This window comes from Triticum aestivum, chromosome 3A (genome assembly GCF_018294505.1).
Source record: "Triticum aestivum cultivar Chinese Spring chromosome 3A, IWGSC CS RefSeq v2.1, whole genome shotgun sequence".
NCBI classification, from domain to species: Eukaryota; Viridiplantae; Streptophyta; class Magnoliopsida; order Poales; family Poaceae; genus Triticum; species Triticum aestivum.
In genome coordinates, this window is record NC_057800.1 from 540,766,269 (window position 1) to 540,787,870 (window position 21,602).

Below are 21,602 nucleotides of genomic sequence, written 5' to 3' on the forward strand. Positions count from 1 at the left end.
TATTTTTAGAGTACTTTGCCTGGTGCGCACATGCCGCAAGCGCCCCTGAGCCACAGTCATCATCATTGATTGAATCAATCTGAAGCGCCTAACACCAAATCCCAGTGTCATGCACACATGGCAAAAAAGTCGCCTAAAAGAGATGACAGAAATCTACACTAGAGCTCTGATGTCTACCATCCGATGGACAAATTTAAAGAGGATCAAAAACCGAAAGACCACCCAATCTAAACTACCAGTCAAAGCTGAAGCATCAGGATCCCCATCCCCATCACCGGCTGCTCCTGCAGCAGGCAGAGAGCAGGTGGGTCCACAGATTTGCCGACGGAGCTTGGAGGGGATGAATGTCCTAACCACCGCAGTCGCTGGAGGTAAAGAGAAATCCTCAAACTGTTGTTGATCACAAAGGGAAAGCATGGTTGTATGAACAAAGACGAGTTCGACATATAATATTAGAGAAACTAATTAACATAACGCGCCAAGCAGGCAAATGTCACAGTTTGGCTCAACTGGTCCAGACCATACATAAAAGACAACGATGCACCAAAAGCGTCTACTGCACCACACCATCTCACACAACATAACAGTTTCAGGTTTGCACTTCAGCCGGTGTTCTGCATACCGGCGGCGATGCCCTTCATGGTCAGGATGAGGGTGTCCTCGAGCCCCGGGGCGTACTCGCTCGTCGGGTTGAGCTTCAAGAGCTCGGCGGCCAACTTCCCAGACTCCATGATCTCCTTGGACAGATGAGGCCCCGGCTGTGAATGGAAGCTAGGGTCCCGGATACGCTTCAGTGTGTAGGCTTGGCAGACATTCAGCGTTGTGATGTAAGAATCACGGAGCCGCAGGCTCTGTCTCAGGTAAGGATCGCCCTCCAGGAGGTCCTTGTGCCCAGCTACCTGAACATTTTCAGAGTTACATGGCAGTGAGGGACAAGATAACAGTGAAATTTTTGGTGACACCATTCCAGTTTATGCATCAATTTTTTTGGATGTCAGTTGCTAAATTGCCATCAGATATTAAAAATTGTATGGTTTGCAAATTTGGTAGATGCCCATGGTTATAGGCATATTAAAATCCAAATGGTATGGCAATGAATGCGTAGAGGTGTTAGCGAATCACCTGTAGAAGAAGTTGCTTTGTTTCTTCATAGTTTGCTCGAAGACGCTCCCCAAACGGCCATAAATCATCAGAAACCAGCAGCTTGTCATACAGAGCAGCTATACCAGGGTCACCTTTAGCAAACACCATCTCAACCAAGTCTATTGTAACCCTGAAAAATGGCCACTCGTTGTACATCTCCTTAAGGGCTTGAAGATTACGTATGTCCTTCTGCAGGACATGTTTGAATGCTGCGCCGAAACCAAGCCACACTGGCAAGTGGAATCTGGTTTGCGTCCAAGCAAATATCCAAGGAATCGCACGCAGTGATTCGATGCCTCCACTTGGCTTCCGTTTTGATGGCCTACTTCCAATGTTCATCCTGCCATATTCCAGCTCTGGTGTTGCCTATTTGCCAGAGAAATTGCAAAATCAGGATCACTTGTGCATACCACTAGAACAATAATTAGCATAAGAACTGTGAAGGACTATCACACCAGTTTCCTTGTTTTTGTAGCGAATGAAGACAATACTAAGCAGTAGAAATAAGTTCATTGAAATAGTTGTATGGTGTAACTTCCTTATGTAGCTTGCCGAGTTCCCACTTTGACATAACACTAGTGAAACTGCGTGCGCTAAAGAGAAGCTACAATTGAAACTTTGTGTGCTAAATGTAATATATATTACCTTATCTAAAAAGATATATTGTATTCCCTCCGTCCGAAAAAGCTTGCCCCAAGCTTGTCTCCCAAATGGATGTATCTAGCACTAACTTGGTGCTAGATACATCCATTTGAGGGACAATCTTTTTCGGACGGAGGGAGTAGAACACTATTTAGCCAAAAAAAGGTAAACTGATGAAAAGAAACGCGAATTAGAATGCAGACTTACAAGGCGGAAATATTCAACAAATCGTGGCTCCTGGAAGACAATGGATCGGTATTCTTCTGTGGCAACAACGGCCATTTCATCCATCAAAGCACGCCACTCTGGTTTTGGTGCGATTGGTGGATGCATACCATGTTCAAGAGTAGCAGCTGTAAAACGTTGAAGCGTTCTAAAGCATAAATGCTCCTCCCCAAAGGACTGCTCAATGACTTCACCTTGGACGGTTACCCGAAGTGATCCATGGATTGTCTCTGGAGGTTGTGACAGTATAGCAAGATGGGTAGGACCCCCACCTCTTCCAACAGTCCCTCCTCTTCCATGAAACATAGTCAACTTAATCCCAAAAGCCTTAGCAACCTTAATAAGCTCCTCTTGAGCTTTGTACAGTTGCCAACCAGCAGAGAAACGGCCAGCATCCTTCCCAGAATCTGAATAACCAATCATTACTTCTTGTTTTCCATTGATTCTGTTTCTGTACCACTCAACGGAGAAGAGTCGTGCCAGAGCTGCTGGTGCAGCTTCTAAATCTGCTAGTTTTTCAAACAACGGCACAACTCTCAGTGGCTTCTTCACATGGCATTCGCGCTGCAGAAGCTCAACTGCTAGAACATCCGAAGGAGCTGTTGCCATGGATATCACGTACGCACCAAAGCTATCAGAGGGAAGTTCAGCTAACACATGGAATGTATCTAAAACCTCAGCAACTTCGTTTGTCTTGGGAAGATCAGGACCAAATAGCGGCCTCTTTCCATTGAGCTCAAACAGTAGCCATTCTTGGCGTTTCTCCTCTGACCATTCACGGTATGATCCTACCCCAAGGTATTTAGTTATGACATCCATAACATCAGTGTGTCTTTCAGATTCTTGCCTGATATCTAGTCTAACAAGGGATAGTCCAAATGTTGACACTTGCCGCAAAAAGTCGAGAAGATTGCCATCTGCAATAGTGTGATCACCACAGGCACAGAGGGACCTGTAACAGAGTTCAAGAGGCTCCAAGAACTGCAGAAGAAGAAATAAAGGTGAGATATATGATACATGAAACGGCTATGGTAATGCATATCTTGGAGAAGTTTGACCTCCAATAGATTTACAAATAATATCATATCTTACAGTGTTGAACGTACAAGCGAGTAAGAAATGTATAAATTTTAGCCTGACAAAAAGTAAAATCACTCTACAATTCACTTGTAGATACCTGCTCAACATCAGTGAAGATTGCGTCATCGGGAATTTCAGAAAACCCACTGGCTAATAAATGGCGTGATCGCTCACGCGTATTGTACAGTTTATCTCTGACATCGCTCAGTATTACACGATAGGGTTCACTTGGAGGAACTTGCTTCCAGAACTCTGCATTCAGGACAACATGTTAGCATGCACTTGACGCTACCTAATTCATCGAAGTCGTAGAAAAGGCAAGGAAAACAAGTAAACAACACAACAGGACTGATACAGAAATGGTTGGGACCAATATTCATGTAGTGGGCCCGAAAATAAGTTCCACTGTAACCAATGAAGGAGAAAGATAAAAGATTACCACGTAAAGAAAATAATGAAAAAAGAACTCTCATTTTAATCGAGTGTAGTTCACATTTCTGTGGTTTTCTCTTCCTATCCAGGTACTGATACAAAAGGTGCAAAAGGTCCTAATTATCTGAGAATTCAGAAGATGCGGCGGCAAGTCTGATCGAGTCAACTCGCATTGATAACTAACACTAGCATACATATAAATGTGTTAAAATTTGTCATGCACAGGCTAATAAATAATTTGATCAAACATTTTGGCAATGCATGACATTCAACACTGCTTATATAATACAGTATAATATAATAACAGGCAAGGAGCGCATGTATGTTTTTATCATCATGGTACACGTACCTATGTAGTGTTTTGTTGTGTCTTTCTTTGACGCACGGTGTAATTGATCAGCTTTTACGCGTAGTTCGTCACTGCAGCGCCACATAGATAACTGCAGATAATAAAAAGAATCTTCAGACTTCAATACACCATTACAGCACTCGTTTGAATAGTAGATTTTAAATTTTACCTCAAACATCAGATCCTCTATCTGTGCATAGTACAAGTTAGCAGCCATCATTCTTGCTAACAAACATACATCCCTGGTGACCTCTGGTGTAACTCTTGGATTCCCTGCCATCGACATCATATTAGAATGATATTTAAAAAAAAATCTTGCAAACAAGATGTGAGAGATGTGTTGTATACCATCACGATCACCACCCATCCAAGAAGAGAACTGAATGAGAGGGGCATTGTAAGGCACTCTCTCTTTTATGCCAATGTTCTTAAGAGCAGTATCTACCCTCCGTAAGAACTTGGGTACACCCTTCCATATTGTCTCATGAAAGTAACTCATTCCAGCACGCATTTCATCCTGTGGAGTAGGAGGTGTCCGTCGGATTTCATCAGTTCTGAAGGCAGCTTGAATCTGCAGATAAGAATTTATATATAAAATCAGAACCACGTTCTTATATAATCTTTAATGAAGATGAGAGTCTAACTGATCAGTGAATAGAGTAGCAACGTGCCTACCCCAGTTCCTAGAAAGACAAAATTACCTCTCTCTGAAGCGCCTCATCAAGTTCCTGCTTCTCATCTGGAGTTATGTCTTTTGCATAAAGTTGTGTTAAGCAACTCCTTATCCTACAAATAGAAAGTAAACAAAATCATACACGGCCATAAATACATGCATATCAGTAACATATGTTTCTCTGGCACTGTGCACAATATAATATTGAACGTGGTGGAAGGTTGCAGTGAATCCACAAGCAACACTTCAAAGTTTTATTTCACAAATCCCATCTTATTATCTATAGGAATTGTGAAAATTCGAAAGCTGACCTGCCATGTTTTTGGAGCAATGACCTCCTGACCGACTGAGTTGGATGTGCAGTCAATACCAGGTCGACCGTTTGATTCTTGAGGGCATCAAATACTTCCAGCGGCGACTTGTTGAGCTGACAAACGAGCCTTTTTAGGGTCTCCTCTATGTCTGATTCAGTTGTTGCAGAATTTTCATCAGCAAAATCACCGCTTTTCAGTTTCTGTCTCCTTCGGTACGCAATCTGGACCTCCTCAGCCAAGTTTGCCAGGATAAGCATGTGCGATAATGACTTGGTTGTCACGATGGAGTCTTCAGGATCCAACCGGGCTAACAGATTCCCAATCTCATCCAGCTGTTTAGGGTCAAGTGTGCGTTCATACTCAGCAGCTAACTCATAGCATTCCTGGACCTACATATACCAATATAAGTGCAAACTCAGTTTAGATGTTTTGGTGAGCGAAAGAAACTTCATATACTAAGTTGAAGAACAAACAGTGAGAATCATAAATTAGGTAAAACAACAGTAAGAAAATAAAACCAGCTGGTAAAGTGGCCAATGACCTATCTCCTGCTGATACAGCAATAAAACGATCAATAGAATCAAGCCATTCACAACAAATGATCGACAAAAATTTAGTTATGCATCAAGCTTTTAGCATGATATCACATAGGTAAGAAATGTCCAAAATACTCGACGATAAAATCAAAATAGTGCAGTGAAGTTTACAGGCTTATAGCACTGAATAAACAGGACAGTGGTCCCTGTTGGCACAATAATGTAGAACAACATATATTAAAATACTGCAAGCAGAACTTTGAATACTGTCCATTTTTAGAAGAACGCAACACATCATATCCATAAGTTAACACATATCGACAAAGAGCGGTACTGCCTCCGTGCTCTTTCAGGTGTCGTTTTGGAGATGGACATAGTCTCCAATATTGTCGTGTGGTGCCTTTGAGCGTTATGTTTTTTAGTTACATGTCACTAAAACATAATGAGAAGTATAGGCACACGACAGATCCAAATAATTTTCTGTACATTAGCGGTCAAAGATTTAAAAGGTTGACTTGCCGTGTTCGAAAACGACATCTAAAAAGGTGATGTTCAAAACAAAAGGGGCATGCTTGTACAGTATGTTACGGCATGAGCCACACGTCGCGGCATACCTACTATTTTTAAATATTTGAATATCATGTTTACGCGCTCAAACAACGGCTACCATATAACTGAATAAAGAGAATAGTAGTCCAGGAATATCTACTGTCCAGGAATAACTAAATGGTAGAACCTCAGGATCATACCTACTGTCAAAGGACTTAATTACTAGTATTATGTTTTATCAAGTGCAACATTGCCACCTTTAGAGCACAAACCTTGAAGAACAGGAACAGTGAATCCCACACTAGCAAAAATAACATGTCTATCTAGCTAGATTAATCGCGCAAACTGTACAATGCAGCACAAATGAAAACAGGTCATGGCATTAAAAATCAAGTGCAACATTGCCACCTTTAGAGCACAAACCTTGAAGAACAGGAACAGTGAATCCCACACCGGCAAAAATAACATGTCTATCTAGCTAGATTAATCGCGCAAACTGTACAATGCAGCACAAATGAAAACAGGTCATGGCATTAAAAATCAAGTGCAACATTGCCACCTTTAGGGCACAAACCTTGAAGAACAGGAACAGTGAATCCCACACTGGCAAAAATAACATGTCTATCTAGCTAGATTAATCGCGCAATGCAGCACAAATGAAAACAGGACATGGTATCAAAATCACCACCTAAATCAATCAACAGGTAACTGAGAAGAAAGTGCAGGATAACATGGATGGATCGAGGGAGGGGGCACTACCGTCTTCCTGATCTTGTCCCCCTGGAGGCCCTGGAGGATGCAGAGGAAGCGCTCGATGAGGAGCGCGTCGTACTCCACCAGCTTGTCGTCGTCCGAGAGCTTCTTGGGCGCCAGCATCCGCAGCTGCGCGTCGATGGAGGTCGCCTTGTCCGCCGCATTGCGCGCCATTTCCCCCGACGGGAAAACCCTCTTCCCCCCTTTGTCGCCGTCAGCCCCTGCAACAGCAGCCACAGATTCGAACAAACCCCAGAAACCATCAGCAGGCGGGCGATCAAATCTCGCCCTCAATCGCGGCGCAAAGACGATGAGTAAATCCTGACGCCGCCACCCCGCCCTAGCCACTCCGGCCGATTTCAAGAAAGGACGGGCCTTTTCCCCCCAAATACCACCCGAACCAAGTTCCGATCATCGAACCCCAAGAAAAATAAACGAGATTGGCCGCACAATCCAACAGCCGGCCACAGATTCCTAGGCGAAATCGGGGCGGAACCCCGGCCGCATCGCCGGAACGGAGAGGGGGAAGAGGAAAGCCGCCTCCCGTGTACTACCTTTTTCTGATCAACCTGACGCAAAACGCTGCTTAATTCTTGATGAGAAGGTGGTTCTTGAGGCGAGGCAGTGTCTCGTGTGTGCGGGTGGCTATTTATAGTAGGCCGCTTGTGCAGACTGGCTAGAGTTGATAGACTCGGACGGAGAGGCCTCCAGCCCGGCCAGCTCGTCCGCTTCTGCCTCCCTCCGAGGTGTCACGCCACGACCCCTCCTGCCTCTTGGCCGGGCGCGATACGGACGCACGCCAATACCTGAAAGCTGCTCGCTTTTTTTTGCCCTTTTTTGCGTGGAAGTTAGCCACTTGGTTAGAGTGCAAAGCGTGGGAGATTAATGAGGGTGTGAATTCCGGAAGGTTCTTAATTCGGTTTGGATTGGAGAAGGTGGCGGCCGCAGGGGAGGCCTGTAAAAATGATTACGGTGGCCTTTCATTTATTTTTATACTGGATGGATGGATGGGTATGGCAGGCTCGGACACAAGGAGTTCGGCTCACTGGACAAGATACCAGTTGCTTTGAGTGTCCGCTTAATTTCCTGCCGCCAAATATACACAAGAGGGGATAATGCGAGAATAATCCATATATTCCGAATCACAACTCAAAAGAGGAGCTATAGCGTGCAATAAATTAATCTATGTTCCCCGCAAGAAATAATAATCTATGTAATACTAACCCATTACCATTTGCTACTGCACTAACCAGCCAGGTACCGCATGTTTATTATCCTCTAGAAAGAGGAAACTTTTCCGAAAATATTTGCATCTAGGGTTGAGAGAAGGAGAGGGATATGAATTTGCAATATATACAATGCAAGTACCACAAACTAGGGCATGCATCTAGCACATTTGTCATGCCACTCCGAGGGGCGAAATCCCCCCCCCCCCCCCCCCCCACACACACACACACCCCACCGTCATCACGTCCCTTCCCTGGCAGCCCCTAGAGAGTTGATGTCATGTGAAGCGTCGTAGCTGCCGATGAAGGGAGCGGCGGGACTCCTAGGAGTGGAGGAGTGGTCACCTGCAGGAGTTTCGGCAGGGGCGTGGGACGGGGTTGCAACGTGGTGTCTAGTCACAACGGATAGTGGAGGTCAATGGCGGTCGGTGTGGTGTGACAAAGATGGTGCACGACAGTTGCTCGGTGACAACAACCGACGACATGGCGGGTCTCAGCTGACCTCATGCCCAGAACCCCTCAGCTACTGGTGGCTCGAGTCAACCATCACGTGTTGGTGTGAGGGGTTGTTGTGGTCATGTGGTGCAAGCAGCGACACGTTGAGGATTTGTCTAGGATCCGGGAGCCATATCTATATCTACCACTACTTATCACTTGTGACCAATGTGTAGGGTTGTCGTATCACATCCATTGTGGGACTTTGGCATCACGTGTGCGACGTTGAGTGTTTTGTGGCTCCGCTATTGGCTCTTGTCTTACCCGGGTTGATTGCTTCTTGTGGGCATGGTTATCAATCACGTTGCAATGCCCATGTTAGGATCATGTCCATCATCATCGTATCCGTTAGGTCAACAAGTGGTGGCGACAACATATGTGACTTTGTGTTTGGTGGTGCTTTCTGGACTACCCGAGCTCAAGCTATAGGGTAAAAATCCCTAGGTCTGGTGTTAATTGTTGTCAGTATTTTCACGCTCCTTCCTTGTTGAACACGTTGATTGAAGTTTGCTCGGATCCAATCTTCAAGATAAAGGGCCTGTTTGGATCATGCCCATGGTTGCCCTGCCAACGATGGCACGCCAATAATTTGGCACAGGATTCCGCCGCCAACAGTTTGCCAAAAAATTGGCTACGTATTGAACAGGAGGAGCTACAGGGCAAAGGGTGAGCCAAATAATCGAAAGCCAACCAAACACACGCCCACGTTGTGGTCAACGCCAAATATTTGGCAGGGCAAACCGAGGCTGCAATCCAAACAGCCTCGAAATCCCATGATATGCCCTACCTTGTGTGTCGTTCCCTTTCGTGGAGTCATTGATTTCAGAGAACCTATCATGCGTGCCATGTGTTCTCAAGGACTGGTCAGTGTAATTTCTTGTCATGCATCACTATTTCCCCTTTCCTTTTCATTTTTCTAATAATTTGGCTGTGTAAATCATCAATGTGTTGACTAGCTCTTTATATAAATATTTTCTTTTCATTTATCGTGCATATGATTATATATTGCTGATGTGCAGGACATAAAGAGATGGAGTCTATTAAGAGACGAAGCTCTAGTAGTGGCGGCGGAGCCGGTGGTGGTTTAGATCGGGCGAGCCCCATCCGGTATTTTTTGAATGTGTGCATGTGTGGTAGTTTTTTCAAACTTCATGAACTCGTCAATGTCATTCAAGAAAAGATTTAATAATGTTGTAATAGGAACATTGAATGATGCCAAGTTGCCTTGCCCATCAGAAAAATTCTAGATCCACTACTAAACCATGAAGCATATGTTCATACATTTATATATGTAATTGTTGTTTTCTTCCGTGCTACTGGCTCTTGGCATAAACACAGCTTAAGAGACATGGAGGTTTATGAGTTTTAATATACTAAAATTCAACCCGACATTGCCTAATATATGGTTTTTTATGGAAGAAAACTTCCAATATATTCATAATCAATCATGATAGTACAGAGAAGGTTCGTGGGGCAACTAGCGACGACTGCAAGCACTAGAGCGAGCGGAATGCACGCCGCCATCATCACCTCTCCTTCACTGAAACCGGGAAAATCTTGTTATAGTAGATAGTCGGAATGTCGCCGTGCTAATTAAGGCCCCATAGGACCATCGCACCAGAGTAGCAACCATTGCTGATGAGGAGAGTCATAAAACAGAAGGATCAAACATGTCTAAACAGATCCTTCGAAGACCAAACCAACCGAATCCTGCGATCAGAGGAAGATACACCTCCACGCGCCCTTAATTGACGCTAGATGCATCATCTGGACGGGGATCAAACGTGGAAGACATTATTCCTACTAAGGGGCATCGCTACCGTCACACAACCTCTACCAAGCGTCGAACCTAACAAGAACGAGAGTGGGGTCCCTCCCACCGGCAGGGGCGGGGGAGGGGGCGAGGTCCCCCACACCTCCACAGCCCAAAGACCATCTGAGGCGGGATGGACTGGTGACACCGCCGACGGGAGGATGAGAAAACCTAATCACCCGGGCCTTTTCGTGGGGAGGAGGAAAGAACAAATGGACATCCTTGCTCCGTCATATTTGATGACGGCCTAATACCTTACCTTTCAACAGTGAAGTGTACAATATCTAATTGGCAATCAAGCACTTATTTCTTGTGCATATCCCCTCCTTTATTAGAAACAGTAATGCAAACTGTTTGCACTTTATAGTCGATTAAACCTGCACAATATTAAGCTTAAAACTGATGCATTCTTAGCAAAGTTGTGCTGCAATTTTAAGTTCAATAATATGCTTATATGGATGTATTTATGTAGGTTTACTATTTTGTTGTCCGGGTTAGACTTTTTTTTGTACACATGATATTCATATCGGTTCAACATAATTAAATTTGCACATTATAGTTGGGTAATTAAGAAGTGAACACCTCGTTCATTGAAAGCATGTTCTCCCTTTGTTTTTATTTACTCCGCATATTAGAGTTGACTGAAGTCAAACTTCGTAAAGTTTGACCAAGCTTATAAAAAGAATATAAATATTTAGCATAACAAATCTATATGATGCGAAAGTACATCTAATAGTGAATCTAGTATTGATTTGTTATTGTACATGTTAATATTTTTGTCTATAAACTTTGTCAAAGTTTAAAAAGCTTGACTTTGACCAAAGCTAATATGTGAAGTAAATAAAACGGAAGGAGTATCACAGAACAACATTTCATGTTAATTTACACATATATAAGAGAAGCATTTGAAGCGTGTCCAGTGAACAAAAGACATGTTATTGAAGACTATCCCAAAATTTAAGGCATGGTTGACTTTGCACAGTTTTCTGAACAATGATAGTACATAAAAATGCATGCATTGAATATGTATAACTGGTAATGTCATACTACTTGTCTTGCAAAACAGTGTTATTTCATGTATATTTATACTAATTTAGTGGACATACAACAAGTGAAAATCATAATCAAAGTTGTGCAATGAAGACCACAAAAGTCAAAGCGCACCGTCCATTTGGAGGAGTACTCACTAAAATCTCTATCATGCTGCGCGAGCAGGAATTATCCGAGACCAACAGATGCTTGGCACAACCGCACAAGCTTTCCAAAAAAAAGTTGCGCAAGGAGCAGAAATTACGTGACAAGAAACGTTTGCCATTCAATTCGAGTCTGTGACTGTTTAACGAACAAGACATGGTTCCTCAAAAAAAAAGGCCACTGGCAAACCTTACAAAATATTTGATGCCAAGACCGAAAAAAGTGATATACACGAATAAGCTTTTCCAGCTCTGTTTTTACAAGAACACGGATGATAACGAACAAGGAGAGAATTAGCGCAGATGATTAAAAGAAGCAACATAAGTGGAGAGCGGATCAAGAACCTAAACCCTATCCACACTCCGTTCTGTACAATGGTTTGGATAAGGACATCAGTCTATCACGGTACAGAGGAGCTATGATGCTGTACATAGATCTAACTACATAATGAACCATACGCAGCTGTCTTGTGTGGTTGTGTGGTTCACGCGCAAATAAATCTTCAGCTTTGCATAAACTGCCTTTCACGGAAGATCTCTCCTAGTTGCTGGTATAAGGATTTCTGCTCCTCATAGGTTAGGTTTCTTACAATCTGGATGGAGAAAAGTCGGCAATGCATAAGAATCACCCAGGATAACAAGATCATGGTATGAAAACAAGATACAATACTGACCTGATCCAAGATTGTGTCAACAGAGAAATTGTGGGGCGAGATAAAGGATTGGTGATATATGTATGCAAAGACTGCCATGACCATCTGCGAAATGCATGAAAAATCAACATTTGTTCAGCTAAACTGCACAGGCTAGATATTGAATCGTAACGAAATTCCTTCAACTTACTTGACAATCCATTCGGTCAGTAATTCCACCATGTCCAGGTATACTGTCGCCAAAATCCTACAAAATTTGCAGATAAATCATAGTGAAACAGTGTATAATCTCCATACTTCAGTATTCCTAAAGAGAGAAAAATAACGAGGCAGTACGCACCTTTATTTTAAAAGCCCTCTTGAAGCCACTTGCGAAAAATCCTCCAAATGGTGCTATTATCGATGCAAACAAACCAAGGGCTAAAGCATGCCACTGCACGGGTAAAAGGAAAACTTCTTTCCATGGAAACTGCCAGGAGAAAAGTGTTAAATTCAGAAACTCTGGAAACATGATACAAACCCAATGACAAAACAGTAGACTAAAATAAATACATCAGTTATTATGATCAAGTTGCATTAATACACCAAGCAGGGGAATTTGATGGATATGGAAGAAGAAAATAGTTTGTTCATTCAATCAAGAATTTGATCACACGCGCATGACGTGATTATGGTTGTTTGACCTTTCAAGGTTTGAAGGATCAGAAAGGGGATAAACTCTGGACATTCAAGTACCAGGTCTAACCTTACCCAAATCCCCATGGTTTTAGCATACATGGCGCACATATGTCAAACTCCGTGGATGCCACTTGCGAGATACATCAGCATCCACAACAAGTCACGACTTGCTGTGCAGAGGTGGACAGACAGCATGGCTTGAAGGATATTAGGGTACTAGAAGTGGGAGGTAGACATTTTTTTCTTGTCAAACACAGTGTTACCCCTCTCTCTATATCTACAGAAGTCTGAGTATAAGCCAGTGCCATTCGTTTGTGGGCTGCCAGAGATGACTCTTCTTGACAACTCGCTAAACTTGCTCACGGCCAATTTGGACTTTTGTATAGCCCGCCTTTTTTCAAAAAGAGAAAAGCTGGAAAGTTCACTCGGTTACAAGGAAAAATCATGTCTGCATAAGCCATGCAAATCAAGGCTCACACAAGTACCTGTCATTGCTGATTCCATGCATCAAGAAAGCACACATTGAGAGCAAACATGCCCTTCCTACTGTTCATGTGAGTGAGAAGGCGACCAGGAGAGCAGTGCCGAGGTCAGATTCCGCCACAATGGGGACAATCCGGGCGGTGTTTGGGAGCAGCAGATCAAGGTGGGGTAGTGAGGGAGGGCAGCAGGGAGGAAGGGATGGAGAAATGGAAGGAAATTTCAAGATAGCATGCAGACCCACCATGTTTTTTTGGTTAGTTCCTGATTGGTTGATATGTCATCCAAAACCACTTGCATGTCAACCCCATATCATGGCCATGTAGGATGAAAGCAGAGTAAACTGACTCGGGAAGCACATAAGCTTGTAGTAGAATAAGACAGTGTCAAACTTAACAAATTGAAAGGATGTTCTTACCCATTGTGGCACCCAATCCCCCAAAAAGTAATGCTCTGGCTTAAACATAGAACCGGGATCACAGGTAAGCCATCCTGTCGACAGGTCCTGAAAAATATTTTCATGATAAATTTAAGAACAAATTCAGCAGCCTAACTATTTATCACAACAATCACATTCTTAAGAAAAATCATCTTACCTTTCTTGGGCAGGTTAACCACTGAAAATGACCCATTACGTTTGCCAACTGCCAAAAAAGGGAAAGGTAAGAATGGGAAGAGTAATCTTGTATATAATTCAAGGCTTTCGTCTCACCAGAAAAGCAGAGATGATGGTTGTCACCGATGCACCAATAAAACCTTCCCATGTTTTCTTTGGTGATAACTTGATCAATGGTGTTCTCCCGAGAAAAAACCCAAATAAATACGCAGCAATGTCATTGATCACAATGAGCGAAGCAGGGAGAAGAAACCTGTGCAAGCATAGAATTGAAGATGTTTGGACTCTGTGAAATGTACAGGCTAAAATATCAAAGTAACTCGCTTAATTAGCATGCATAGAACCAAATTGGACGACTTATTCAACAGCGTGTGCTATATAAAGTAGCTTAACTTAAACATGAAAAATAAAAATCTACCCTCCATAATAGATATAGTACAAAATGGAAATAGCAACGCACAGAAATTAAACAGCAACATGGTACACGTATGATCATAGCTGTTGCCTGTTGCGCCAGCACTCCTAAGTTCTTTCCCTTTTTTATTTTATTTTCTTTCTGGTTGGGACCTGAATGTTCTTAAAGTGGTAGGTTGAGAGATACAAACACTACTTCTACCAGAACAAAATCTCAAATAGGTCAATATGGCCAACCCAGTGTATGGGAAATTCCTATAAAGTTAGGCCCTGTTCGGTACGTTGGAAAACCGAAGGAAAAGCACTGGAAACTCGTTCCTATGGAATTGCTGCAGGAAACACCGTTTGATACGAAGGAACGCGTCCTTTCCAATCCGATGGAAAGTCTCACACACCTGCGTTTTCACGGGAAAAGAAAAATCTGCCCAGAGCGCTTGTTTTCTCGTAGGCCCGAGGGATGGAAGAGAAAAGCTGCCGCAAACCATGCAACTGGGCCCACACCATGGGTTGATCCATGTACGATTTGGTCCTGCACGCACAGGAATTGAAGGTAGTGCCTATCCTTTTCAACGTTTAAAATAAACTGGCCGGGACCCACATGGGCAGATTTCCTATGGTCACTTTTCCTCTCTCCCGGACGCCAACTGTGCATGCAGGTGCTGCAGTTTTCTATCCTATGTTTTGCAACTGCATTCCTCTCCATTTCCAGCGATTCCCTCCAATCCTATGCTTTTCTTTCCTTTGACCCGAACAGGCCCTTAAAGAGGTTCAGGATTTCATGGCAAAATAGTTTTTACAGCTGTACAGGAAATCAGGCCTCTTGAAGTTACTTTAACAACTTCGGGTGCTTTTTAGGCGAGGAAGCTTCAATGTTTGAACTAGACTAAATAAATACATGTTAAATGTCAGAACTAGGTAGAAATAACCAGACATTTCAGTGAAATCAGAAAGTCAAAATTGTAGACAATAGTACGCTAACAAGGTAAATATATGGCTTACCAGAACATCCCTTCAAATATATTTGCCACGGTGAAAGAAGATTGGGCAAAAACCGTTAAAAGGATCATGTGCGTCCAGGCATACTGTTTGAACTGATAATTGTATGTCTTCTTCTTCAGAGTCAAAATAAACCATACAAAGCCTGGATCATGGGAGTTATATATTAGTTTCATGCCAGATATAAACTAGAAATTAACAAGATATGACAAGCAGGTTCCAAGAAAAGAATATCTAAGAGAAACTCATGCAACCAAGCAAATTACAAAATTAAAAGAAACCAGCTTTTCCAGAAAATTGTGTTTTACACAGAACTTTAGTTATTGACCTTTGCAAACCCCTAATAACCATCCAAAATAGGTAAAATAATGTAGAACTTCCATTCCTCCAATATTCAGTACCAAGCAGGCTATAAATGTCATGGGTAGGACAGTCTATTACTCTGTTTTCGATAAGCTCTTTACACATATTAGAGCATCTCCAACGCAATCCCTCAAAACAGACACTGCAAACATCCGCGGGCGCTTCCGGATGCGTCCGCAGAGTGAATACGGAAGTCAGCCATCCAACCCTATACCTCAAATGTCCGCCTCTATTAACTTAAAAAAGATAGCAGCGGCAGCGGGCAACAGCTTTCTGCCAAATATCTTAGCATTCCGATGCATACAAGTAGTCACGTAGCTAGCAGCTTCTGGCAAAACATGCTAGCCAAAGCAACTTCCGCCAAACAGCCAAACACTAATTAATCACGTTGCTCACTAGCAGCTTCCGCCAAATAGCCTAGCTAGCCAAAGCAGCTTCTGGCCAATAGCCTAGCTAGCCAAAGCAGCTAACACTAATCGCGTTGTTCATACAAGTAGCAGCTTCCACCAAACATGCTTTACGTTGTTCTCCTTCAGTCAAATAGCAGCGGCCTTCCGCCATCCTGCGCGGACAGAGAGGAGAGAGGGGTACATGGTGGCTTTTGATTGGCCAGGCGGATGTCCGGACTCCCGCAAACCTTCCCCAGGTTCGCTTCCGGTTTGCGGGAATTCGGACAAGGACGCATCCGCGGACAAATACCGGTCTGCTTTGGATGGCAAACTATGTCCGGACAGCTCGGTCCTAACGTATGCGGGTGTTTTGAGCAACAGCGTTGGAGATGCCCTTAGTATGTTAGAATAATGTTATAAGCCAAAAATATTCTTAAAATGACATGGAAGTTTTTAAACAAATCGTCATCAATGGAAATCATTTGCATATTGCAAAATGTATTGAGCCTTACCTGCAATATAAAGAAAATAGCAAATAAACATCTGATACTTTATTAGGCCGCTGACGAGCTTATACAGCAAGTGATCTGAAGTTACTGTGTTAACAAGCTCCCGGCTAAGAAAACGCCCATAAGTAAACAACATTGCGGTGAAGAAGAAGTGCCTGCCAACAAGTGATAGGACTTGTTCACACAAAAATATATGTACTTTCGAAATGTATTAAATTGGTGGCAGGTAAGTCATTAGCAATTTTCTGGTTCAAAATAATAGTATACCAATTCAGGAGCCTGAACCCTGGCAGTTGTTTCTCTTCGCTGGATCTTCTGAGTAGGTTAAAAAGCTCTGTTGCCATAAATATTTGAATCACAACCACCATGGCCCAGATATAAAGATGACCCATATAAACTACGAACACAAAGCCTCCAATCATCCACAAAGTTGAATATGTACGGATAAGCATTGACTTGTACTTGTTCTGGTCGCTCACAAGCAAAACCGTCCCATTGGCTCTATTCCCATCGGTGGCAGTCTGAAGAAAAATATAAGATTAGCTCCAAAAAAAGATACTCCATTATCAACGAAATAAATGAATGACTGGTAAAACAAAGCAACTGAGCAATAGCGGCACAAGGTTTTCTTTTATGCACAGTACAGGCACCTTTTAAGGAAGTTGAGGTGGTGTTTTCCTTTCAGTGTAGCTCTAAGATGTTTGTAGCATAGCCATCACATTTTATGCACAGTACAGGCACCTTTTAAGGAAGTTGAGGTGGTGTTTTCCTTTCAGTGTAGCTCTAAGATGTTTGTAGCATAGCCATCACATTTTATGCACAGTACAGGCACCTTTTAAGGAAGTTGAGGTGGTGTTTTCCTTTCAGTGTAGCTCTAAGATGTTTGTAGCATAGCCATCACATTAGTAAACAAAAATTTGCAAGAAAAAATTAACAACTTTGCTGAAAAACAGGCCTACACATAGTGTGAATGCAACAGCATACTTTGAAATAAAGAGCTTTCCAAACTGGTAAAACATGAAATAAGCCAGACACGCATGGAACAAAATTCGAAAAGAAAAATATCACGAGGACACAGCTAACCTCATTAGGGCGCCTCCGATGTCTCACACGTCCTGCATGAGAAGGAGAAACATCACCAGAGCCTGTATCCTTTTGCATAGCTGCTATCAAATCTATAAAAGAGATAATAGCCGGTTAGACCGGATTCAATAACAATAGCAAATCGTAGACAATAGCAAGCAGTAAAACACAGAGGAGAGAGGACACACTGTCACTAAGTGGCACGTTGACTCAGTTACTGCTTCATATATGATTCGACGAACAGATTGTGCGCTAGTCGGAGAGCAGAGTATGAAACTCAACTCAGACAATAAGCCGCCCACTGGCACAACAGCTAACCAAGATAAGCAGCATATGTGGCCAGAGTGGAAACTGGGTGCAGGACCACCAGCCAACAATCCAACGCTCCTTGCTGTGTCGTGTCACGGCAAGCGCCTAGTGTTTCCCCACATCAACAAGGCTAACCATTCAAGGTCCACCCAATAAACAAACACATCGCTCTCACGATTATTGAGTGCCGCTCGCAACCGCTCGTCCACAACTACAAGCCATCGGGAAATCGTCTCAATTTAAACAATGCGAGCCTCCCTGGAGCGAAGAATATGTGCAAAGCAGCATTCCCTGGTCCGGCCAGCTAAAAAGCAAGACAGCACATATTCGGTATTCGCCCGAATAAAATAAAAATAAAATCCCAGACCAGCACTAATAAGCTCGTAGCAGCACAAAATCGCGACCCCGAATCACGCGCAAAGCGAAGGAATCCCCCCCGCACAGACGGAACCAATACCCAAACAGACCAGCCGTAAACTGAAACACGGGAGAGCGTAGATCACACGCACCCAGCAAGGGGGCGCAGGGGCGGGCGCCCTCACCGGAGAGCGGAGCCCTCGAGGGAGGAGGGGCGGCGGGCGGCGAGGCCGCGAGCTCGCCGGAACCCTAGCTGGGTCCGGCGGCGGCGGCGGCGGCGGCGGCGGCGAGGAGGCGCTTGGGCGGCGCGGGGTTTGGGGAGGAGACAGAGGCAGTCAGTGGGGGAGTTGAGTTGTGGCGCTTGCGTCGCGCTTCGTGATTATCGCGGTGCGGGGATTCCTTCCAGTTGCTCGGTTTGCATTGCCGCCTTTATGCAAAAAAGAAAGAAAGAGATCGGGCATGGAATAAAAATGGGTGGAAGGAATTCGAAGACCCAAGTGCATCGAGAGGCAGCTTGCCGATTCGGGCCCATGGGAGGGAACCGGCCCGCCCAGGGGTTGGGTTCGTTCTTCTTGTGTACGCTAACGAGAATATTCTATCCATCGTTTTGGTTGTATAGCGCTGGTATTGTCTATCGTTGCAGATGGGAGGTAACCTTGTTATTTGCACGAAAGGGAATCATCCGAGCATGTGCGCAAAAGATGCCAATGTCAATTCGTTCCAGCAAGAAATGACGAGTTCCGGCCCGTGCATTCATCACTATTCACTACTCCCTCCGTTTCTAAATACTTGTCTTTCTAGTCATTTCAATAAGTAACTACATACGGAGCAAAATGAGTGAATCTACACTCTAAAATATGTCTACATACATCTATATGTAGTAGTTATTTGAAATGTCTAGAAAGATAAATATTTAGAAACGGAGGGAGTAGTATATACAGCCGCACATACACAGTGCTGTAATATGTTGTTTTAGTTCGCCGTTGACGTATGCATTGCCCTCAGTTCGTGTACCACAACTTACCATTCATGATCAGCCTTAGAGGCATGGCATAAGAGTACCTACGCGAACCTGTAGGCCAACATAAGGCATTGACATGATTATAACCTCGCCACTACCGCAGCGGCGGTACTAGGAGAGATGTTAAAGCTATATATGTAAATGCATATATGTAGATAATACTTATATAGTTATAAGACACTGGTGTATTAGTGAAGCTAACCCGAATTTTGTGATGTCGGTTGACGTCATAAACAACATGTAGCACCGCCACTGCACTACCGTGCGTAAGGATGGCAATTTTATTCATGGACATGGATATCCATGGATATCCGACCCGAATGGATAGGGTTTGGATATGCTTTTGTGTCCATGGGTGGTGCCCAAACCCGACCCAATTATTCGTGGATAGGGCATGGATATAATCTTGTACCCATGGATATACCCAAACCCGACCCGATAGTATGACTTAATGGGAAAAATCTTTCATCCCTGCCCCACATTCACATGTCCCACGACAATTTTACACTTTTTTTATCTAAACCATGCATAAGAAATCACACAATCTCCATCATAACTTTTATAAGTTGACAGTCAATCCCCTCTGTAACATACTCCAACACCCCTTTCCTTATTTTTATCTCCTTCTTAAATGACTCGTCATTCTTATCTGTTAGAAAAATACTAAATGATTTTAGGTTGTTACTGGATGTTGATTTACCATAAGTGAAGCCTAGCCTGCCACGAGGTGAAGAATAGAAGAGTTTATGTTAATATTGTGTTAAGTTTTATTTACATGTCTTGAGAGGACCCAATGGATATCCAGTGGATATGGATATCCATCGGATTTGGACATGGACACAATTTTTCATCCATGGATTTTTTCATGGGCGGGCAAAGACTGTCTTCATGGATATGGATATGGATTTGATATTGTTCAACCCAATCCAAACCCGACCCGTTGCCATCCTTAACCGTGCGCTTAACGGAAGTCCTGGCAAGTTATGTTGCTCCCTCGTTTAGGTGATGCTTGCTCGTATCGCAAGAGATGTGTGGACGATAGTCCGTCCTCATATCTAGTTCTTCAGGTCTGGCGTATTTTTCTACAAAATTTTCTTGGTCACGCTCTCCTGTAGAGCGGACAACATGGTTGTACCTCTTGGTCCTCTACCTCCAGTTTTGACCGACAATGAATGTGATCAGTCTCCGCCTCGTTGAAGAGTGTGTGAGGTTTTGTTCCTCGTCTCCGTCTGGCCGGAACTGGGGAGTTCTAGAGGCCCTTTCCGTTGTTTTGTTCTCCGGGAGGGCGATTTCCAACGCATATTGTAGCCACCGGCATCTTCTAATCTACATCGATCTTCTTGGTCGTTACTTCTATAAGCTCCTAGATTTAAGCAAGTTTGCTCCACTAAGACGGAGGCCCAGAGATGGCAACGAGCTTTCTTACGGCGAGCCGATGGTGGATGCAAGAAGAAGAAGACTTCGGCACCCCAAGAACTTGGATGCATTTTGTAATTTCTTTAAAGGCGTTTTGTAAGGGTTTGGCCTTTAGCCTTTTCACAATAAAAGTTATGCTGCTTATTTCGCTTTTCGGTGCAGGTGGAATGACAACGTCCGGCCACACTGGAGTCGCCTCTTTCCGTAATCGACGCAAACCCGGAGTTTTTCTTAGAATGGCACCCCGCCTTATTCAAATTAATGTTAATTGAGTTTGGTATACAAACACCATCCGGCGCGAAAAACAACCAGACGTATCTGCCAATATCCAAGCTTAGCAAGAACCTCGCTAACCTATTTTCTTCTTTATTTGATAATCTTCCTTCATGGCTGAAAGACACAACATCAAAAGCATGTGAGTGAGCTCGAATTTATCGATGATACATTGATGATATGAGCGTATGTAGATCTGCACTTGTCATGAAAGGTTTTGGTTACACTCAAACAATCACTTGACACTTTAAATCGCCTGGACGGCCAAGGAGAGGACTTCCCTTCCCGCTAGTGCTTCCAATGTTTCATTTATGGTGACTCCATCAAAAACTATACTCGATGCTCCGAGAAATTAACCTAAGTTGCTTTTGACCACCACCACCGCAGCTCCTTTATCATCAGGTTTCCCTAGTGTGGCGTCGACATTAAACTTCGCTGAGCCAGGGAGGTAGGGATCCATGCTAGCACATTAAGCCTTGTCGAACTGACGCTTTCGTAACCTTATGTAGCATAGTAAGCTCCCGCTAAATAATTTCCTCTAAAGCTATGAGTAGATAGCTGGCGTTGGAAAAGATTTCCATGAATAGCCTTTTTTCTATCATGTCAGATCGCCCAAAGAATG

General features: G+C 43.5%; 2 protein-coding genes across 3 annotated transcripts; both read right to left on the reverse strand.

Moving 5' to 3' along the window:
* Nucleotides 1-422: 422 nt before the first annotated feature.
* Nucleotides 423-7,443, reverse strand: LOC123062103 (phosphoenolpyruvate carboxylase, housekeeping isozyme). Of its 2 annotated transcripts, XM_044485445.1 has the most exons (11): nucleotides 7,251-7,443; nucleotides 6,703-6,917; nucleotides 4,856-5,247; nucleotides 4,573-4,657; nucleotides 4,220-4,442; nucleotides 4,041-4,144; nucleotides 3,872-3,962; nucleotides 3,188-3,342; nucleotides 1,993-2,991; nucleotides 1,123-1,509; nucleotides 423-899 (listed from the first exon to the last, which is right to left on the reverse strand). In XM_044485445.1, exons 2-11 carry the CDS (start codon nucleotides 6,868-6,870, stop codon nucleotides 603-605), a joined length of 2,901 nt encoding a protein of 966 aa, XP_044341380.1. In that variant the 5' UTR covers nucleotides 6,871-6,917; nucleotides 7,251-7,443; the 3' UTR covers nucleotides 423-602. The 2 variants fall into 2 exon arrangements, with proteins under 2 accessions (XP_044341380.1, XP_044341382.1); XM_044485447.1 differs by having other exon boundaries at nucleotides 6,703-7,422.
* A 4,145-nt stretch (nucleotides 7,444-11,588) lies between these two features.
* On the reverse strand, nucleotides 11,589-18,127 carry LOC123062104 (phosphatidate cytidylyltransferase 1). The gene is made up of 12 exons (XM_044485448.1): nucleotides 17,793-18,127; nucleotides 17,605-17,696; nucleotides 16,789-17,042; nucleotides 16,525-16,676; nucleotides 15,264-15,405; nucleotides 13,947-14,103; nucleotides 13,831-13,878; nucleotides 13,653-13,739; nucleotides 12,417-12,545; nucleotides 12,267-12,323; nucleotides 12,098-12,181; nucleotides 11,589-12,016 (listed from the first exon to the last, which is right to left on the reverse strand). Exons 2-12 carry the CDS (start codon nucleotides 17,680-17,682, stop codon nucleotides 11,927-11,929), a joined length of 1,278 nt encoding a protein of 425 aa, XP_044341383.1. The 5' UTR covers nucleotides 17,683-17,696; nucleotides 17,793-18,127; the 3' UTR covers nucleotides 11,589-11,926.
* Nucleotides 18,128-21,602: the final 3,475 nt, after the last annotated feature.

Bases quoted from the DNA above. Each gene is read 5' to 3' on its own strand.
- LOC123062103 (XM_044485445.1), bottom strand. From the start codon at position 6,870: ATGGCGCGCAATGCGGCGGACAAGGCGACCTCCATCGACGCGCAGCTG. The intron at 2,992-3,187 runs GTATCTACAAGT...CTTCTTCTGCAG, and splicing joins TCTTCACTGATGTTGAGCAG to TTCTTGGAGCCTCTTGAACT. The intron at 900-1,122 runs GTGATTCGCTAA...GAAAATGTTCAG, and splicing joins CAAAGCAACTTCTTCTACAG to GTAGCTGGGCACAAGGACCT.
- LOC123062104 (XM_044485448.1), bottom strand. From the start codon at position 17,682: ATGCAAAAGGATACAGGCTCTGGTGATGTTTCTCCTTCTCATGCAGGA. The intron at 15,406-16,524 runs GTAAGGCTCAAT...CCCATGATCCAG, and splicing joins CTATTTTCTTTATATTGCAG to GCTTTGTATGGTTTATTTTG. The intron at 13,879-13,946 runs GTGAGACGAAAG...CTTTTTTGGCAG, and splicing joins CCATCATCTCTGCTTTTCTG to TTGGCAAACGTAATGGGTCA.